General features: G+C 44.9%; 1 protein-coding gene across 5 annotated transcripts in view; it reads left to right on the top strand.

Moving 5' to 3' along the window:
* Positions 1-8,807, top strand: part of LOC140487891 (coiled-coil domain-containing protein 60-like) — an 84,915-nt gene extending 76,108 nt beyond the window's left edge. For 2 of the 5 annotated variants that reach the window (XM_072587285.1, XM_072587286.1), the window contains exons 12-15: positions 3,194-3,334; positions 4,243-4,377; positions 5,330-5,519; positions 8,302-8,805. In XM_072587285.1, the coding sequence (XP_072443386.1) occupies positions 3,194-3,334; positions 4,243-4,377; positions 5,330-5,519; positions 8,302-8,409 (574 nt within the window). In that variant the 3' untranslated portion in view covers positions 8,410-8,805. Of the gene's footprint in view, positions 1-3,193; positions 3,335-4,242; positions 4,378-5,329; positions 5,520-6,806; positions 7,375-8,301 lie in introns of those variants that run through there. The other 3 variants (XM_072587289.1, XM_072587288.1, XM_072587287.1) reach the window with 3 other exon arrangements.
* Positions 8,808-20,715: the final 11,908 nt, after the last annotated feature.

Here is a 20,715-nt window from a genome sequence, read left to right as displayed (position 1 = left end):
TCACGCCCCAACCTCGTCCAACACCGCCCCCGACCAACACTACACCCCGCCCCCAACCCCGTCCAATACCACCCCTGCCTCCCCAACCCTGTCCAACACCGCTCCCGCCTCCCCCAACCCTGTCCAACACCGCTCCCGCCTCCCCCAACCCTGTCCAACACCGCACCCGCCTCCTCCAACCCTGTCCAACACCGCCCCGCCTCCCCCAACCATGTCCAACACCTCTCCCCAGCCCCACACCCCTGTCCAACACAGCCCCCGCCTCCCCCAAACCTGTCCAACACTGCTCCCCACCCCCAACCCTGTCCAACACCGCTCCCCGCCCCTCCAACCCTGTCCAACTCCTCTCCCCGCCCCCCAACCCTGTCCAACACAGCCCCCGCCTCCCCCAAACCTGTCCAACACTGCTCCCCATCCCCCAACCCTGTCCAACACTGCCCCCACCTCCACCAACCCTGTCCAACACCATTCCCCGCGCCCCCAACCCTGTCCAACACTGCCCCCGCCTCCCCCAACCCTGTCTGACAACGCTCCCTGCCCCACTGCCCTGTCCAACACTGACCCGCCTCCGCCAACCCTGTCCAACACTGCTCCCCACCCCCAACCCTGTCCAACACCGCTCCCCACCCCCAACCCTGTCCAACACCGCTCCCCGCCCCTCCAACACTGTCCAACACCGCTCCCCGCCCACTCCAACCCTGTCCAACACCGCCCCGCCTCCCCCAACCCTGTCCAACACCGCTCCCCGCCCCCCAACCCTGTCCAACTCCTCTCCCCACCCCCAACCCTGTCCAACACCGCTCCCCACCCCCAACCCTGTCCAACACCGCTCCCCGCCCCTCCAACCCTGTCCAACTCCTCTCCCCACCCCCAACCCTGTCCAACACCGCTCCCCGCCCCTCCAACCCTGTCCAACACCGCTCCCCACCCCCAACCCTGTCCAACACCGCTCCCCACCCCCAACCCTGTTCAACACCGCTCCCCGCCCCTCCAACCCTGTCCAACTCCTCTCCCCACCCCTCCAACCCTGTCCAACTCCTCTCCCCGCCCCCCAACCCTGTCCAACACTGCCCCCGCCTCCCCCATCCTGTCCAACACCACTCCCCGCCCCCCAACCCTGTCCAACACCGCTCCCCGCCCCTCAACCCTGTTCAACACCACCCCCGCCTCCCCCAACTCTGTCCAATGCCGCTCCCCGCCCCCCAACCCTGTCCAACCCCGCTCCCCGCCCCGCAACCCTGTCCAACACCGCTCCTGCACCCCTCAACCCTGTCCTACACCTCTCCCTGCCCCCCCAACCCTGTCCAACCCCGCTCCCCGCCCCCCAACCCTGTCCAACACCGCTCCTGCACCCCTCAACCCTGTCCCACACCTCTCCCTGCCCCCCCAACCCTGTCCAACACCGCTCCCCGTCCCCCAACACTGTCCAACACCGCCACCGACTCCCCCAATCCTGTCCAACACTGCCCCTGCCTCCCCCAATCCTGTCCAACACCGCCCCCGCCTCCCCCAACCCTGTCCCACACCGCTCCCCACCCCCCCAACCCTGTCCAACACCGCTCCCCGCCCACTCCAACCCTGTCCAACACCGCCCCGCCTCCCCCAACCCTGTCCCACACCGCTCCCCGCCCCCCAACCATGTCCAACACCGCCCCCGCCTCCCCCAACACTGTCCAACACCGCCCCCGCCTCCCCCAACCTGTCCAACACCACCCCCGCCTCCTCCAACCCTGTCCAACAACGCCCCCGCCTCCCCCAACCCCCATCCAACACCACCCCCGCCCAACACTGACCCCCAACCCGGTCTAACACCACGCCGCGCCTGCTCCAGCCACCAACCCTGTCCGACACTGCCCCGCACGCCCCAACCCTGTCCAACACCACCCCTGCCCCCCAACCCTGTCCAGCACCGCCCCACCCTACATCACCCCCCACTCCCCCAACCCCATCCAACACCGCCCCGTACCTACCTGCCCCCTCTCCTGGGCAGCCAGACTGTATACAAACAACAAGACTGCTGCTGCTGCAGCTGCTGCCTTGTGGGGTAAGTCTCCAAATAGTAGACACATACACACAACTTTTTATAGCAACTTTTTGACAGGTTCCATGTTTGCCCTGTACAGGACAATGTTGGAGAGATTATTTGAGGGGGGACGGGAGGGTAGGGGTATTAGGGTAAAGTGTGGGGAGAGAGAGGGCGGGAGGTCAGTCATTTGGAGACGGTGCCTGTTTAATCACTGTCAACAAAAGATGCAATCACTGTTGGAAACACGGTTTTGATTTAATTTTTCTATCAGGACCTCGAGATCTCCTTCAGGTAATCCGATATTCCGATAATTGGTTTTCGAATAATCGAGTATTCCAACTAAAAGCTCATTTGAATGTACTTCTAACAATGCCATTGAATGATTCCAGTGGGATGTGTCATAAATATGTTGGATGTATCAATTCAGTTTTTTTTACATTAATTCTTGGGATATTGATGTTCCAGGTTGGGCCAACATCTATTGCCCATCCCTAACTGCCTTTGACAAGGTGGTGGTGAGCTGTCACCTTGAACCACTGCAGGCCGTATGGTACAGAGAGTTCTAGGATTTTAATCCAGTGACACTGATGGAATGGCATTATGATTCCAAGTCAGAATGTTGTACTGGAGGAGAACTTGGTGCTGTTCCATGTATTGCTGCCCTTGTCCTTCCTACCCTGGTAGAGGTAATCAGACTGGAAGGTACTATGGAAGGAGACTTGGTGAGTTACTGCAGCGCAACTTGTAAATGATTGTGGAATGAGCAAATTTGAGTTCTGTAAAACCATCAGAAGGGCTCAAATCCTCTTGCATGCTCATTAATGTGCCTGTCTGAAATTCATATGTGCGTTATCTGATGCAATCAATTGGCAAACCAATTACTGATTGAAATTAGCATGGAAAATAGTACAGAATACAGAAAATTTGTATCAACCCAAGATCTTGTAGGCTGGCTGAGAAGGTTAGGCTTCGAGCTAGATAGCTTAGTCAGATAGCAGGAGTATTATTGTGAAACATTTACCTGGTTTTAACACAGTATTAAGAGTTGTATGTGTGATGAGTGTGTGTTACTGTCAGGTGGGGCTGACTAAATGCCACTTACAATTAAGTTCTCTGTACTCAGACTGAATTTAACTTGGTTTACACTCTCTTGCTCATTTCTATCAGCTCACCTTTAGACCTTGCTTCAGAAACCAGTCTGTTTGTTGCCAGCAAATCCTCTCTCCCTCTGGAGATGCAGTCAAAGTTCATCGAGGTAAATGAGGAAGCAGCTTTGTGTCTCCATGACAACCTGGAAGCCTTGGAGAAGTGCGTGTACACTTTCTTATCTCTACTTCATACAATGTTGAATCAGATTTATTTATGGCAGTTTTGTCTTGAATAAAAAAAACAGATTCAATAATTTAGCCTTGAAAAAATAATAACCTGGAATAAATAAAATGCCAACTTGAAGTAGTGCTGTAGTCCATGCCTCTATTTTAATTTCGCTCTTACTAATTTTAGAGCAACAGTTTGAGTTTTGAATGAGCTGCTTGGACGTTCCTAAAATATAACTCTAATGTTCACTATACAAGGCTTTTCCCATCTGCTAGTTTGTTTTATAATGAAAACATCAATCGGGTAGTGGGGCAGGCTTGAGGAGCTGGTTGGCCTACTCCTGTTCCTAACCACGTTCAGTTATCTATGAACGACTTAAACTGAGACAAATATGAATCACTTCTTGCTCCATTCTTACTGGTTTTTAACCGATAGAAAGCAGCTTCCATTGGCTCTTAGAGGATCCACAATACCGCGCTCAATTCCAAATTGTGTTTTTGGCATGTGCTGTGTAGAGGCTAGGCAAATCCCAAGGTGGAGGAAAGATACAAAGCCCAACACTCCTCTTTGCCTGCTCCTCCTTAAGGTTGTTTGGCCCTACTTCCAGGGGGAGGTAGTGATGGAGTCAAAGAGTGTGGTGCTGGAAAAGCACAACCAGTCAGGCAGCATCTGAGGAGGAGGAGAGTCAACGTTTTGGGTAGAAGCCCATCTTGATGAAGAGCTTATACCCGAAACGTTGACTCTCCTGCTCTTCGGATGCCGCCTGACCGGCTGTGCTTTTCCAGCACCACACTCTTCGACTCCGATCTCCAGCATCTGCAGTCCTCACTTTCTCGTAGTGTAGATGGAGTGACAATGTTTACCTCGTCACTGACGAAATGTTCTATTTTAAATTTTAGGAAACGCTGGGAGACTAGCAAGTGCAAATTCCGTGCCCTTGACAGTGTAGTCAGCTTTTATACATTCAACGAGGATATGCAGAGATCACTTCAGGAATCTAAAGGAGATAAAGTACAAACGAATACAGAGACCTGGTAAGTATCAAATGTCGAATAAGTTATTGTCTTTCCTTTGTATGAAACAGTTGATGAAAAAATAAGTGAGAAGTGGGCAAGCAGTAATTAAGAATCCCAAAAAACTTAAAGTAGGAATAAATTACTGCAGATCTGGAATCTGCAATGAAAACAACAAATGCGGGAGATCACAGCAGGTCAGGCAGCATCCATGGAGAGAGACCAAGCTAACATTTGGAGTCCAAATGACTCTTCATCAGACCTGAAAAGAATTATGAGCTTTTATGTGAGTGGTTTGATCCCTAGTTGCTCTAGTGGAATGGTTGTCTGCCCTGTCAAACGAAAATGTCAACCATGCAGATGGTGAAGATTCTGGGTATAATCTCCAATCTGTGCTGAGGTTGCTGTAGAAATGATACAATTGACCTTGGCACTTCTTGGAATGGGAAAATGAAAACCTCTTTAATAATTGTCATAGTCACTACAATGGGTTTCCAGCCAAGTTAAAGGTCCTTTAACTACAGACTGGCCTTTCATGATAAAAGGTCCTTCATAAGAGCACAAGTCCAGCACTGACAATGATGCATGGTCATTGTGAGTGTGTTATAAAACATACATGATGGCTCATCATGAGTGAATATCCTGCCATTATTTATTATCAGCCTCATGCAGAATGGCTATTAAAAGATGCAGAAGACAGTTGTCAAGCATCCCTATCAAATGTCAGGACTATCAGTAATGGGTAACAATTATAGTGCACAGCCGCTTTGAGAAAGAGAGTTCAGTATTGTTACTGAACAGCAAAGAGTGACTTCCTTTTTTTTTCAAAAGTTAAAACTCACACAATGCCAGGTTTATTTGGAAGTACAAATGCTGCTCCTTTGTCTGGCAGCTAGTGGAGCAGGATCATAGGACACAGAATTTGTAGCAAAAGATCAAAGTGTCATATAATTCATGCCATTTTGTTTTTCAGGTATTCCAGCCTATTATGTCGAATTCCTGAGACTGTTAAAGCAAACCAAAAGATCGACCGAATACTGAAAAGATTGAGAAGGTTTGGAGAGCGGCAGAGTTTCCGAGTTCGGCCACATCAGTTCCTCAAGGTGCTCAATGGACTGCGAACCTGGGAGTTGTGTTCTCCAGATATCAGTGCAGCTATTGAGGTGAAAACCAATCTGCATGATTAGTGGAGATAGTAACAGGCAAATTCCATTTTCACAAAAAAATTTAGTGTAAACAGCAATGAGTCCTATGTCATGAGATTATTTTACCTTTGAGAACGGGAGGCTTTGCTGAGAGAGTCGTTGGAATACATCTTTATATTTGTTCTTGTTAAAACCGGAGAGTAACAATGACAAGATACACTTATTGTTCATCTAGTAGCCATGAACCTCCTTAGCTTGCTACTGTCAGTGTGCCTCAGCCTGGTTTATTTCCAATTTTGAGCTTAAATGTGTTTCCTATAATCTTAATGCTTGATGTTTTTTTTAAATAAATGTCAGAGATCTATGAAGTATATAAAAGCAAGGAAGTGATGCTACACCTCTACAAATCATTGGCCAGTCCATATTTGGAGTATTGTGTTCAGTTCTGGGCACTTTATTGAAAGGAGGATGTTAAAGCCCTGGAGGGTGTTCAAAGGAGATTCAGTAGAAAGATAGTAGGATGAGGGATTTTAGATACAAGGAAAGATTTGAGAAATTGGAGCAGAGAAGAATGAGGTCACCTTATTGAGGTGTTCAAAATTATGAACAATTTTGACAGGGTAAAGGAGATTTGGTTTCGCCTATTGCTATATCAGTATTGAGGGGTCACAATTTCAACATTGTCAGCAACATAACTTGGAGTGAGATGAGGAGAAGCTTCTTTACTCAGAGAGCTATTAGAATTGAGAATGCACTGCCTGAGAGAGTATTGGAGGTGGATTCCAGATGAGGTCTCAAAACACGATTGGATATATATTTGAAAATGATGAATTTAGATAGGGCTGAAGAGTGAGACTAGCTGGGTAGTTCTCTCAGGAATAGGATGAGTTGAATGGTGACCTTTTGTACTGTATCAGTCTATGATCAAATGAGCTAGCAGGTATAATTGAAGCAAGCTCAAGCAGTTGCTGCACTGTTTATTGCAGACTGCACTTGTTTCACTGCAATGTGCTGATGTTAGCTGTTGCGTACAATGGCAAGGTTTTGGTGAGTGCTAACCTGAAAGATGGAAATGGAGGGTTTGAGTTACAAAAATAGACTGGAAAGGCTGGGATCTTATTCGCTGAAGACTAGGAGGTTGAGGGTGACCATATTGAGGTTTGTAGAATCATGAAGAGCATGGATAAAGTGAATAACAAGGTTCTTTTCCATAGGGAGAGGGAGTTCAAAACTTGGGGGACATATTTTACGGTGAGAGGAGAAAGATTTAAAAAGGACACGAGGGACAACTTTTTTTTTACACAGAGAGTGGTTCGTGTGTGGAATAAACTTCCAGAGAAAGTGGTGGATGCGGGTACAGTTAGAATGTTTAAAAGACATTTGGGTAAATCCCAATGGACCAAGCACAGGTAGGTGGAACTAGTTTCGTTTGGGAACATGGTTAGCGTGGACTGGTTGGACCGAAGGGTCTGATTCTGTGCTGTATTTCTCTATAACTCTATGTGAATGTTGGGAGACTTGACTAAGGCAGTTCAATTGACAATCGAGGGGAAAGTGGTGCTTTTCTTTCTTGTACTGGCAAGGCCCTTGGTATCTTGCCATTGTTAATCTTACTTCTCAGCCAAAGCCAAGGTCCTGTTTATATGCAGGTAGGGACATATGCATTGTGTGACAAATTGCAAATGGAGCTGAGCGCTGTGCCGTTGTTTGTGAATGGCTTTCATTCTGACCTTATATTGGAGAGAAGATTATTGATGAAGATCGCCAAGTGTAGGCTGCTATCCTGAAGCAGTACTGGTGCTCAGTAATCACACTTATTTTCCTGTGTGCTGGGTGTGACTCCAGAGACTGGAGTGCTTTCCCTGAACTCCATTGAATTAAGTTTCCTTTGGGCTCCCTGGTGCCATGTTTTTTTGAAGGTGTCACAGGCTATCACTCTCACCTCTAGAATTCCGCTTATGCCTAATAACATAATTATTTAAATAAAAGCAAATTACTGCGGATGCTGGAATCTGAAACCAAAAGAGAAAATGCTGGAAAATCTCAGCAGGTCTAGCAGCATCTGTAAGGAGACAAAAGAGCTGACGTTTCAAGTCTAACTGGCCCTTTGTCAAAGGGTCAAATTATTTTCTTTTCTCTAACTTACATAATTTTTTTCCTCTATTTTGCCTCAGTTGATCATAGCTTGTGGAAGATAAATTCAGGTTGTGAGAGTTTAGCGAACTCTTTGTCTAAGAGAGCATCGTAGCCACGTTCAATTCTGGTCTCATCTGACAAGCACATTTTCCACTTGGAGTCACTGGATAGGAACCCAAAACACAATGTAATGTTGAGGTGAAGCATCCTCATTGTGATCCTGAGTGGCATCAGCCAACAATACTGACCAAGCAACATACATATTCAGTACCACATCCAGTACAGCATACACCTACAAGCCAAAGACCTTTTTTCTCATTTTATTTCCTGCTGTAAAGTCTAACCATTGATGAAGTAATGGGAAATGGAAAGGGGTTTTCTGAAATTCCCATCTAACACTAAAATTATGATGGTGCTTCTTAAGTATGTAGGGGTTTCACTTTTTATATAAATGCTTATGTCAAATGCCTTTGTGCATTATTTAAATAGCATTAGCAGGCTTTGTTTAAACTGCTTACCCACTGTTTTAAACTAGCACCCAGAGATATTGTGTGCAAGCAGCAAACTGTCAGAGGAAACAATATCACTGTTTGTAACTGTCCTGTGCAGAAGGATCTGTTCCCATATTGCACTGAAATCATCTATTATGCTATTTAATTCACAGTTTATGCGGGACAAGGTAGTTCAGATGCCTGCAGCTGACTATGACAACTGGTTACAACTAAAGTTGGATTTACCGAAGAGGATACAGAGTGCGCCACCCCTCAGGTGAAAATTACACCGAAGGAGTATGGAAAACGTTGTTGCAATTGTGATGCCACGGAACTTTTGAGAAGTTGTTTCTAAAGCCTTTTTAGGTTAAATGTAAATGGACTTTGATTTCTTTGTACAATATTAAAGGACATTTTTCTGTCTGTTATATTAAACTGATCCAGCCATACAATAATACCAAAGGAGCTCTTCACAAGTGTTACTCAGTTTGTAATTTTTACTAAGGGGCCTCATCCCCGTGCTGCTAGGATGAACCCAGTGGCAGGCAAGGGGGCTCGCTGTGTGGGGAGCACAACTGGCAAACCTTGGAAACTGGGTTTGTGAACAACCTTGGAATTGAACATCAGAGTTGGGGAAGGAGTGGATGTGCTGAATGCCACCCCTGCCCCCCCACCCTTAGTGCTCAGCGACCCCCCTCCCCCCTCCCCCACAACACACACACACACACACACACACACTGTCAAGATCAGTTGCCACACCACATCCTCCCAAGACCACAAGAAACTACAGGGAGTCCTGAACACAGCACAGTCCATCATGCAACCCAGCTGTCCATCCACTGACTCCATCTACACTTCCCTCTGCCTTAGGAAAGCAACCAACGTAATACCACCCCAGTTATACTGTCTTCACTCTCATCCATCAGGCAGAAGATATAAGAGTTTGAATACACATATGAACAGCTTCTTCCCCGCTGTTAACAGACTTCTGAATGGACCTCTCAAATGGCAATGTTGCTTTCTCTCTGCGCACCTTCTCTGTGGCAGTAACACTGTATTCTGTTCTAGTACCCTGTTGCATTTTGTATGCTATGATCTGCCTGTGTAGAATGCATAATGACACATTTCACTGTATCTCAGTACATGTAACACTAGTAACTCAAATTTAAATCCACACCCACCTGTGCTGGGGTCCCTGTTCGATCCAAGGCTTTGGTGCAGTACCAACAGCAACCACCAGTTCTATGGTGGTGCTGCTGAGTACAGAAGAGCTGCTGTCCTCTCATTGGTCAGCAGCTGTCAGCTGGATTCCTTGAGTTGCCTGTTGAGACCCAGGGTGGTAGAAGAGGCACGGAGTTCTTCCCAAAGCGAAGCTTGTGGGGTGGGAAGGGATTCTCTCTGACTCTTTAGTTGGTGGCCAAGCCTCCCACCTCTTGTGCAGATTCTGCCTGCTGTGCCAAACTAAGCAATTAATTTCAAAGCATCTTCAGTCACTTCATCTGTGACTCAATTGGTATGAACATCTCTGTGAGCTAGTGTGGATTTCGAGCATCTTGCAATCAGGCCACCAGTGTCCAAACAACTCAATACCACAGCTGCTAATTCGTCCTGTTTGAATTATGTCGAGGTTTGATCAATAATTTTAAGTTATTCATATTCTTTTAGTCTCAGCATCTTGGGATATGGGTAAATACACAATAACATGGATTTGAACCTTCTCTCAAAATCCCAAACTCCATTGTGCACACTGGCTTGGCCCATGAAATATAAAGCTACATCACTGTACCGATATTATACTGAGAAATTGAGAGTTTTTTGCCCATTTTCTCAGTGAAAATAGTTAAAAATTACACAACACCAGATCATAGTCCAACAGGTTTATTTGGAAGCACCAGCTTTCAAAGTGCTCCTTCATCAGGTGGTTGTGGAGCAGGACCACAAAATACAGAGTTTGTAGCAAAAGGTTACATTGTCGTGCAGCTGAAATGATATATTAAACAAACGTAGATTGTTAAGTCTTTCATCTTTTAGAATGGGTTTGCTAGTTTTGGCTCTTTAATATGTAAATCTCAGAACTTCTTTTAAGTCACACTCTCAAGATAGCTTAAGGTTTTATAACAAAAGGTGACACATCAGCTCAGACAATGTATTAAAGGTGTGAGGTTAAAGTCTGTCTGTATCCCAATCTTGAGTCAGACTGGTTCTATTTCCAAAGTGGAATTTTCAAAATATTACATGGGTGAAGAAGCAGCACTTTGAAAGCTCGTGCCTCCAAATGAACCTTTTGGGCTATAACCTGGTGTTGTGTGATTTTTAGCTTTGTCCACCCCAGTCCAACACCGGCATCTCCACATCATGTGAAGATACGCAGTGTTCCTCTGCTATAATTAAACTGATAACACAGTGGGCATCATCCTGCTAGAATCTCACCTTCACCTGTGGAATTGAACAGCTATCAACCCTCTTACTAAGGAAAAGGATAGGAAAAATAATCTCATAAAAATAAAAGAAGGTTTTCATGATTTAACATTTTAATTGGCAAGGCTGTCTTTCTCATATAACTGGGCAATATGTCAGTTGGGTCTAAAAATATCCATTTTGCCAAATTTAGGTTTATAGTGCCTGCTGTGCACGTTTTCCTCCTTTAATTGTTTGTGAATCCTTTTAAATTCTGCTAATGATTTTAACTTTAAAAGTTGGCAGCAAAAGTACTAGATACAACTAAAAGTCACCTGCTTGTCTCACTGAAATCAGAGGCTCCAACGCAGGAATAGGCCATTCTGCCTATCCTCTCCCAAGGCTGCAGCATACTAAGATGGTTCATCATTCTCTGATGGATGATAAAAATGATTTTAATAAGATACAAGAGAATGTTCTGATTTATTGATTCATGTGAAATGTAAGGCTAGTATTCAAAGTTTGTGAGATTTGTAGCTCGGGTGCTCATTGTTGTGGTTCTGTTCGCCGAGCTGGGGATTTGTGTTGCAGACGTTTGGTCCCCTGTCGAGGTGACATCCTCAGTGCTTGGGAGCCTCCTGTGAAGCGCTTCTGTGTTGTTTCCTCCGGCATTTATAGTGGCCTGTCTCTGCCGCTTCCGGTTGTCAGTTCCAGCTGTCCGCTGTAGTGGCCGATATATTGGGTCCAGGTCGCTTCACAGAAGGCTCCCAAGCACTGAGGATGTCACCTAGTCAGGGGACGAAACATCTGCAACACAAATTCCCAGCTCGGTGAACAGAACCACAACAATAAGGCTAGTATGCAGTATGTTACAAACTCTGATGTATTCAAATGGATGACAGTAATCATGTATTTCTTTAATCAAGTCATCAAAACTATTGCAGAAACAGAAACTGCTGGAAAAGCTCAGCAGGTCGGGCAGCATCTGTGGAAAGAAATCAGAGTTAATGTTTTGGGTCCAGTTACCCTCTCTCAGAACTCAAATCCTTCCTTAGTTGCTGCAGAGTTTTTCTAGAAATTTCTGTTTTTGTTCCCTGATTTCCAGCATCAGCAGTTCTCTCGATTTTTTCATCGAAGCAAGTAGTTGTGTAATAGAAAATATTTGTGAATCATATTTTCCTACCAGGTTGTTAATCATGAAAAGTCCAATCATCTATCATTTAAAATTGGAATTTCACACTTTAATTTACTGTTCGTTATTTCCTCTGCTGAAAACAACTGGTTGAAATATTGAGGTGAATGGATGACACAAATCAAATAGTTAAAAAATAAAGCATGTTGTTTACATCAGGAGACCAGCTCAGTTTTAAAAAGGTTTATCCCTATTACACCACAATGATTGTGAAAAGTGAACGGTAATTTCACAAGCATTCCCTGTCCTGTCAAAATCATGAGGGAGTTTTGGACAGAGTATATGGGGAAAACCTGTTTCCACTGCTAAAACTGGAGGGCACAGATTTAAGATAATTCTGGAATGCACTGCCTGTGAGTGAGAGGGAGGCAGCTCCAATCGAGGCACTCCAAAAGGTCAAGAGGCTGGTATTTGGAAAGGGACAACGTGCAGGGCTACAGAGAGTAAGTGGGGGAATATAACTCAGTGATTCAGTTTAATCCGAGCCTTGCAATTGGTACACATGAGCATAGCGCATACTGTTATGTTTCTATTCTTTGTGCAAACATACTCCTACATGTGAGCGTATATAATTAACAGCTGCCTCACAACAATTGCTGGCCCTTCCATTTGGTAGACGTCAGCTTCACGTGTTGTTGACAGGATTGTCGTTGCCACTCAGAATCCCAGCTCAATGGGCACCAAAGATGCGTTTGTACTTTGCATCAATGTACAGATATAGAGTAATAGAGATATACAGCACGGAAACAGACCCTTTTGTCCAACTCATGTACAATTGCAACATTTAAGAGGCATTTGGATGGGTATATGATTAGGAAGGGTTTGGACGGATATGGGCCGGGTGTTGGCAAGTGGGACTAGATTGGGTTGGGATATCTGGTTGGCATTGGTCGGTTTCCATGCTGTACATCTCTATGACTCTATGCTGACTAGAAATCCTAACCTAATCTAGTCCCATTTGCCAGCACTTTACCCATATCCCTCTAAATCCTTCCTAATCATTTACCCATCCATATGCCTTTTAAATGTTGTCATTGTACTAGTCTCCAGTACTTCATCTGGCAGCTCATTCCATACACGCACCACCCTCTGGATGAAAATGTTGCCCGTTTAAATCTTTCCCCTCTCATCCTAAACCTATGCCCTCTCGTTCTGGACTCCCCCATCCCAGTGAAAAGACTTTGTCTATTTATTCTATCCATGCGCCTCTTGATTTTATAAACCTCTATAAGGTCACCCCCCAACCTTCGGTGCTCCAGGGAAAACAGCCCCAGCCTATTCAGCCTCTCCCTATAGCTCAAATCCTCCAACCCTGGCAACATCCTTGTAGATCTTTTCTGAACTGTTTCAAGTTTCACAACATCCTTCTGATAGGAAGGAGACCAGAATTGCACACAATATTCCAAAAGTGACCTAACCAGTGTCTTGTACAGCTGCAACATGACCTCCCGACTCCTATACTCAGTGCTCTGACCAATAAAGGAAAGCATACTAACGCCTTCTTCACTATCCTATATACCTGTCATTCCACTTTCAAGGAGCTATGAACCTGCACTCCAAGGTCTCTTTGTTCAACAACTGTTTGGGCAGAATCTTTGAGCTGGTGGGGCTTGAACCCACACTTTCTCGTCCAGAGGTGGGAACATGACTACTGCACCATAAAAATCTCCAAAGGTGCTTTGAAGTTTTCAGGTTGCTGTTTGCTGTAGTTTCAACCATGAGTTTGGAGATAGATGGTGCATTTTTTTTGACACTATGCCCTCAGATTTATTTTTCTTTCCTTCTTAACTAATTTACAAGAAGTTGCGCTTAAAGGTAATTGCATCTGTAACGAAGTTTTGCAATCATCATTGTACACTTGCAAACATCAAGAGGATGATACAAGGAGAAAGAGCTAGTCATGGCGTATTGGTTTCTTCTGACGGGCAGCTGATAAAGTGGAAGCAGCTGGGAATCTACATACCTCCCTTATCAATGGCAGTTCATTTCCAGTTGGCCCCAGGATATTGTATGTCCACAACAATTAGACCTGGTGACCTTAATGATGGATCAGAACAAACAATTAAACCTGAGCAATGCACTAACATTATGGACTTGATGCTACAGTATGGGACACCATCATACAAATTGAAATCAGTCTAATTTCTATTTAAAAGATATTGTTATGCATTTATTTGAATCATTAACAACTCTGGAATAGGAGTGGAGAGAGCAAAACAGACAAACTGTGGCATGCTGAGTGCACCCAAATTGCTTGGCATGATCTCATGAACTTTGTGCATGAGAAATTGCTCTATCTGTATTACAGACACAGTGAAAGCAAGATGAAAGGAGAGCTGATTGAAAGTAACTTTTTGAATTGAATAGTAGGCAAAACATTGATTTTTCTTTGTCAGTTTCTTCAGGTCTCGCAAGCAATTTCTCTCAACAAGACAGAGCAAGATTTTTCACCAAATGTTCCATTAAGTACATATACTGCCTCTGTAGTGCCCTTCACTCAATTCTAACACCATTCTACCATCCGCTGTTCCCAGAAAATGAGCTACTCATCAGATTTCCACAAAATTTTGGTATCTCTGGTGCCCACACTGCACTGTACACCCAGACAAATGTTGGCAAGTACACATTGCTCCTCACTAACAACATCATGGCACAGCAACCATCAAATCACACTGCTCATCGATCAATGTCAATAGAGCTGAAACCCATTCTCCCACCATGGTCACTGGTTAATTACCAGGCCACACAGCTTAACTCTTACTCTGCATCTCATTTCCACACCCTCTGAGTCAGTGCTACCCTGTCCTTAGTGCCCACTGCTGACTCGCAGCTTGTAGGGGAACATCAGATACAGGGAAGCAATCGGACAATTTAGAGAGACGCATGAACAGGCAGGGGAATAGAGGAATCCGGGCTATGTGCAGGCAGATGGGATTAGTTCAGGATGGCATCATGGTCAGCACAGACATGGTAGGCTGAAGGGCCTCTTCCTGTGCTGTACTATTTATTGTTTGATGCTAATTCCAATCGTGAACTTTTGTTTGCAGCCACACACATACATGGAATTGAACCCAGGTCCCTGATGCTGTGAGCCACCGTGCTTGCCTAATTGTTTCAGTGCTCGCATCAGTCAGGAGGTTGCACAATGGTGCGATGAGCCATGGTAACAGTTGGTAGCCCTGTCAGACACCAGGCCCTTAAACATGAGATTGCTCCAGGATGTAGCAGTAGTGGCAGCTGCCAGGGTAGTGAGGAATTGAGTATAGTAAATAGAGATTACCTGAACATTAATGGAATGGAACCCCTTCCAGTTGATGAATTCCGTAGCGTTGTGAAATGGCCCTCTCAGTGTCACATGTGTGCAGTCGATGGCACCCTGTACCTGGGGTGTTCCTGAATCCTAACGCCCAGGCTCCGGCATTAACCTTGTCATCGGGAAACAAACTGAACCGATGTTCCACTGATGGAGTTGGTCACTGTCCTGATTCATTTATGGGTGTACAACTGAGAGGTCCCACACAGAAGACCCATCAGTCCCTGTAAGGGAGCAAGTTGCATAGCAGTTCAAAGCAGCCACTGGGAGAGGATGACTTCCCATTCCTGAAGACCCTTGGGTACCGCTCCAACATCCAGCACTGTGTCCTAGCACATATGGAGCCTATGTCGACACTGTACTTTGCTCATCTTCAAGAAATGGAGTCAGGGACAAATCACAGACAGCCTTATGTATGTGGCCTGTCTCAGAGCTGGGTGTCTATGGCAACCTGCTGCTTTTCCTGGACTTTCTGTTGGCTTGGTATTTGCTTTCTCCTTCTTAGGAAGGCAGCCACAGTGACCAACGTCCCACCAGTGTTTAAGGGCCTCCAAGTGTTATCCCTCCCTACTGAGCCCCAACTTCTTAATCATGGCCATCTTCATCCTCAGTGCTCTCCCTGTGGAGGTCATGGTGGTGCTCACTGCCAGTAACCACCCTCTATAGACTATAATGGCCACTGATGCAGTTCCACATACCTCCCTTATACTGTCCTTGACCCCCACCTCAACACAGGCCTCCGCATTCTTCGCTCTTCCTTGACTCACCCACTCTCTTTGGCAATGAACCTGCCCTTTACCCCAACAGCTATCTTTCCATCGTCCTGAATGATCGATGGACAGGAACTCAGCTCTGTTTTTGCCCTGGACCTCTGACTGATTTCAACAAGCAGCCCCTGGACATGACCAACCAGACACTGATTGCTGTTGTTGTAGCTGCTCATTGATAAATACACAATTGACGACTGCCCAAATCCCAGATTGTGATCAGACCGTGACTGTGCCCATGGCTGATGCAAATAGGACCTCCCTCAATGGACAGCTTCCACCCATGACTGGACTGAGGCCATGTCCTGATCTACTCATTGACCCGGCCATTCGGTTGAATAAACATGCAGAATGTCTGCTTTGCAGGCATTGTGCACACACATTTGTGTTAATTCGACATCTCAGTGTGCCTTACAGCAATATGTCCTTCTGGACAGATCCCTACTGGCAAGCAGCCTGTCTGCATGCCTGTCCAAAAGAGCAGGTCAACCCAGCACCTCTGAGAACACATTGGCACCTCAGCCAGCGTCTGAAGATGAACAGGTATGGTGCAGCAAGGTGAGGCAGGGATACTGTGGGAATGCAGGGAGGCACCAAGCAAGTGAGAGAGAGAAAGCAGACAGCTCTGAGATGCAGCCTGGTCCAATCCATGAGCTGTGTGCCTATCCCTACATGTCACGTGTTCCTGCAGCCCAGGATTTTCATATTAGTTAGTATTGCACGCTGAAATGTAGATCTATACTCCCTCAATACCCTGCAAGAAAATCTGAGATTGAGAAGTTGAGTACCAATGTCCAATATGGATGCTCTTCAATACCTTTCGCCAGGTGTTCTCTCTAACTTTCACATTGAGAATTCTCAGTGTCTATTCACAATATGTTGGATAAGAAGCTGCATACTAATGAGATGAACAGTTAATGAGGTCATTAATAAACAATAATCACCATTAATAGGCACCACCTTTTACCGAGAATCTCACCTCAATGCCTGAAAGGTGGTTAAAAGATACAGCAGGTTGCTCTCAATGTAACAGTAGGCCTTGTTGGATTACTTGCACAATTCTGCTGCATTTCTCATTATAGCCACGTTGTTCAAACCCCAAAAGAATCCTGCACTATATTCCAGTGACAAGTAAAAATTTGATGTCATCTGCTTGCAAGTTTCTGATTTATTTTGTCTTGTCCACTATTGTTTACAACCTTAATGGTTGTTCGCCATCCTCCAGAGTTTCTTAAATGTAAGAGTATTTTGTACCCACTGGCACTCTTTCTTACAGTACAGTCACTGCTGCTACCTCTCAGTAACAAAATGCTGTTCTTTCTCATTGCCAAGTTACCTAGTTAAAGTCATAGAAACCTACAGCAAGGAGAAAGGCTCTTCAACCCATCTGCGCCAGTCGAAAACAACTAACAAACTATTCTAATCCTGTGTGTCTCCATTAGGAGTGTTTACATGCTTTTCTGATCAAATGCTTGGATTGGTTCAGTAACAATTATAACTTTGTCCAAGTTAAACATAAGAAATACAACATTTGGGTCTACAAGCCTGCTCTGCTGTTCAACATGATACTAAATCTTCAGCAGCAACTCCACACCTGCCAGAACCTCAGATCCCTCAATTTCTCCAACTGATCAAAAATCTATCTCAACTCTATAGGTCTGTGCTTTAGATTTGAGTTTGTAGACCTTTTACGTTACTCGTGATAGCCAGGCTCCCAGTGTTCAGCATTTTGTTCAGATTGATTTTACATGTACAGCTATTTCCAGTCACATTCTGCAGTTATGGACTTCCATATCCAGAAGACAACCAACATTTGGTTTCAATGCTAAGGCACTTTCACCAGGTAACTCTATTGTCCAAATATGCTCACCAATTGAGGGCATCAAGTTATGTCATGAGACCATGAGTGAAAATAATTAGCAACCTAAAAGGAGTTATTACTTACACTTTCCCCACTTTCTCTTTCTCCCTCATTACTTAAGCCTCACAATGCATATTATGCCACTAGCACTGACTCTTCTATGGTACTTTGCTCAGAAGGCCACTCTTATCTGACACTGAGTGTCAGCAGACAGTTTAATCTTCGATCAAAGTGTCATGATTGAATGCAATCCAGTCCTCAGCTGAAATCTGCCTCAATGTATTTGCTGCCAAGCAATCATTAGAATGTGAAGGATCTACTCCTTTTCTGACTGAGATCAGAAACTTGACGTGAGTATGTGTGCCTGTCTATTTCTGTGTGTGTGTCTGTGTCTGTGTGTGTGTCTGTGTCTGTGTGTGAGTGCATGTTTCTGTGTGTGTGTCTGTGTCTGTGTGTGAGTGCATGTTTCTGTGTCTGTGTCTGTGTGTGTGTGTCTGTTTCTGTGTGTGTGTCTGTTTCTGTGTGTGAGTGTGTGTCTGTCTGTGTCTGTGTGTGTGTGTTTCAATCTGTGTCTGTGTGTATGTGTCTGTCTGTGTCTGTGTGTGAGTGTGAATGTGTGTGTGTTTCTGTGTCTGTGTGTGTGTGTCTGTCTGTGTCTGTGTGTATGTGTGTGAGCATGTGTGTTTCTGTCTGTGTATCTGACTGTCTGTCTGTGAGTGTGCCTGTCTGTCTCTGTGTCTTTGTGTGTCTGTCTGTATGAGTGTGAGTGTGTGTGTCGGCTAAGGATTCAATGGATACAGGAAGCGCTTCAGTGATACCCACAAGGCCTCACTGGAGAAGTGCAGAATTCTGACAGACACCTGGGAATCACTGGCCCAAGATCGTCCGAAGTGGGGGAGGAGCATTTGGGAAAGTGTCGAATACCTCGAGACTTGCTGTTGGCAAAAAGCAAAAGCCTGGCGAAAAGAGCTCACTGTCATACCAACGCCCCACCCATCCTTTCCTGCACCCACCTTCTGCCCCAGGTATAACAGAGCCTGTGGAAGCTCCATCAGTCTGTACAGCCACCTACAGACTCACCCTGAGAGTGGAAGACAGTTATCCTCTCCTGCAAGGGGATGCCATTGAATGAATGGTTCCGGATTCCTCAGACATCAGTGAATATTGGCAGTTGTGATCCCAAGTTAAGTGAGATGCCAACAAGTAAACAAGCTCCTCCAGAGGCAAGGGTTTGTCAAGAGAATTACAAAATGAAAATAAAAGTATTTTTGATTATTGATCTGTGAGGAAATGGAGCACATTTTCATTTCTTCAAATACAAAAGGTGTATATCAGGGTTTAGAGGTATATGGGCCAAGTGCTGGCAAATGGGACTAAATTAGGTTAGGATATCTGGTCAGTATGGATGAGTTGGATCAAAGGGTCTGTTTTTGTGCTGTACATCTCTATGACTCTAACTGACATGAGACCCAGAATTAGTCTTGTGAGGAGTATAATTGAGGCTGCTTAAAGAGAAATTTAAATGGAGTAATTTTTGTTCACTTAAAAAGAACTATTGTTTTGTCACTACTATAAGTCTTGTGCATTTTGTGTCTTTCACATTTCTTCCTAATTAACATCTGACATAAATAATACAAGGAATTTACCAGTGAAGCAATATTGATGTGAAGTAGTTCTGACAATGACCAACTAGATACTTCCAAATGGTTTCTGAACTAACATTTTCAATTCATCATTTTCATGTTGCAATTGATGAGGCAGGTACTGTGCTTACTCTCCTCAATGTTCTGCCTTTGAGTGGCTTGACCAATAATTCTTAAAAGGACCATTCCCAAATATCCAGAAACAAACTGGTGACTCTTGATTTCTGCGGCATCAGGATCAATATCTGGTGATTCCTTTCTTCGAAATTTCCAGCTTGTCCTTCATACAGGAGCCATGGAATTTCCTAAATTGTCATCAGGTCAGCCCTCATTCTATCCGCAAGCTGTCTGACATTGTTCTTTGACTCTTGAGTACTCATTTAGGTCCTATTATTATTGCAGTGATTGAAAGACTGCTATTATCAACTCGTTATAATGTGTGATGTCTGAAAACTAATTTGTGGTTGGCATGGAGTGCAGCCACCAATCCTCCATCGACTGCTGGTCGAAGGAGCTGTTCAGTTGTCTACAGTGGAGGATGGACCACAAATAAATCTCAGCAGAAGAAGCTCTGGTCTTAGATAATGAGGTGCTGTTCAATACCCCTCAGGAACTATTTACAGGTTACATTAACCCTTAGGTATGTAAATTATCAGTAACAAGAGGCAGGTGAGTCTCCATGTCAGATGTGTCAAATGCCTGTTCCACCCAATGATTGTTATCTATCAGATTGGGAAAGCTTTCAGCCTAGTTCATAGATTAACCCTTTCACATCTATTACAATCTAATAACCGGTCAACCCATTGTACGAAAAGTCAAATGCACTGTCTCTATCGCCTTTTCAGGTCCACTTTGTATAACCGGTTAAGGGGATTCTTTATTTGAATAAAACAACAGAGGAAAAATAATTAATTATCTGTTCTTTTGCTGTAAAATCACACCTTTTGTCAGATAAAAGCATCTGGGCTTTGAAATCTATATGCATCTGTTACATCTTATTTGCATTTTGTATTGTTCATGGCCACAACAGTTAAACTCAGTTAGAACTGTGGTTCGGGGTCTTACACCTGCTTCTCAGCTATTTGCAATTTAAAGTCAATTTTATGCAAAGCCCATGTGCTGTCAGGCATTCAGCGACCAGACTGGCATGCTAGAACGACATGCAAATTTCTCCGAGGCAGAACAAAAAAATCAGCTCGCTTTTTCTCTCAGTTTTTACAGGAAACGTCTCAGCTTAGTTCAGTGACAGCAGTACAAACTGTCCAGTATACATACAAATCCACAGAGGCTGGGTGTAAGATAGGAGATCTTTCAACGCCCCTCCCCCAAGTCCCTCCTCCCTACCTTTTATCTTAGCCTGCTTGGCACACTTTCCTCATTCCTGAAGAAGGGCTGATGCCCGAAACGTCGATTC

This window comes from Chiloscyllium punctatum, chromosome 17, assembly GCF_047496795.1.
Source record: "Chiloscyllium punctatum isolate Juve2018m chromosome 17, sChiPun1.3, whole genome shotgun sequence".
NCBI lineage: Eukaryota > Metazoa > Chordata > Chondrichthyes > Orectolobiformes > Hemiscylliidae > Chiloscyllium > Chiloscyllium punctatum.
The sequence above is the reverse complement of the archived record's forward strand: the minus strand, read 5'-3'. Positions and strand labels throughout refer to the sequence as shown.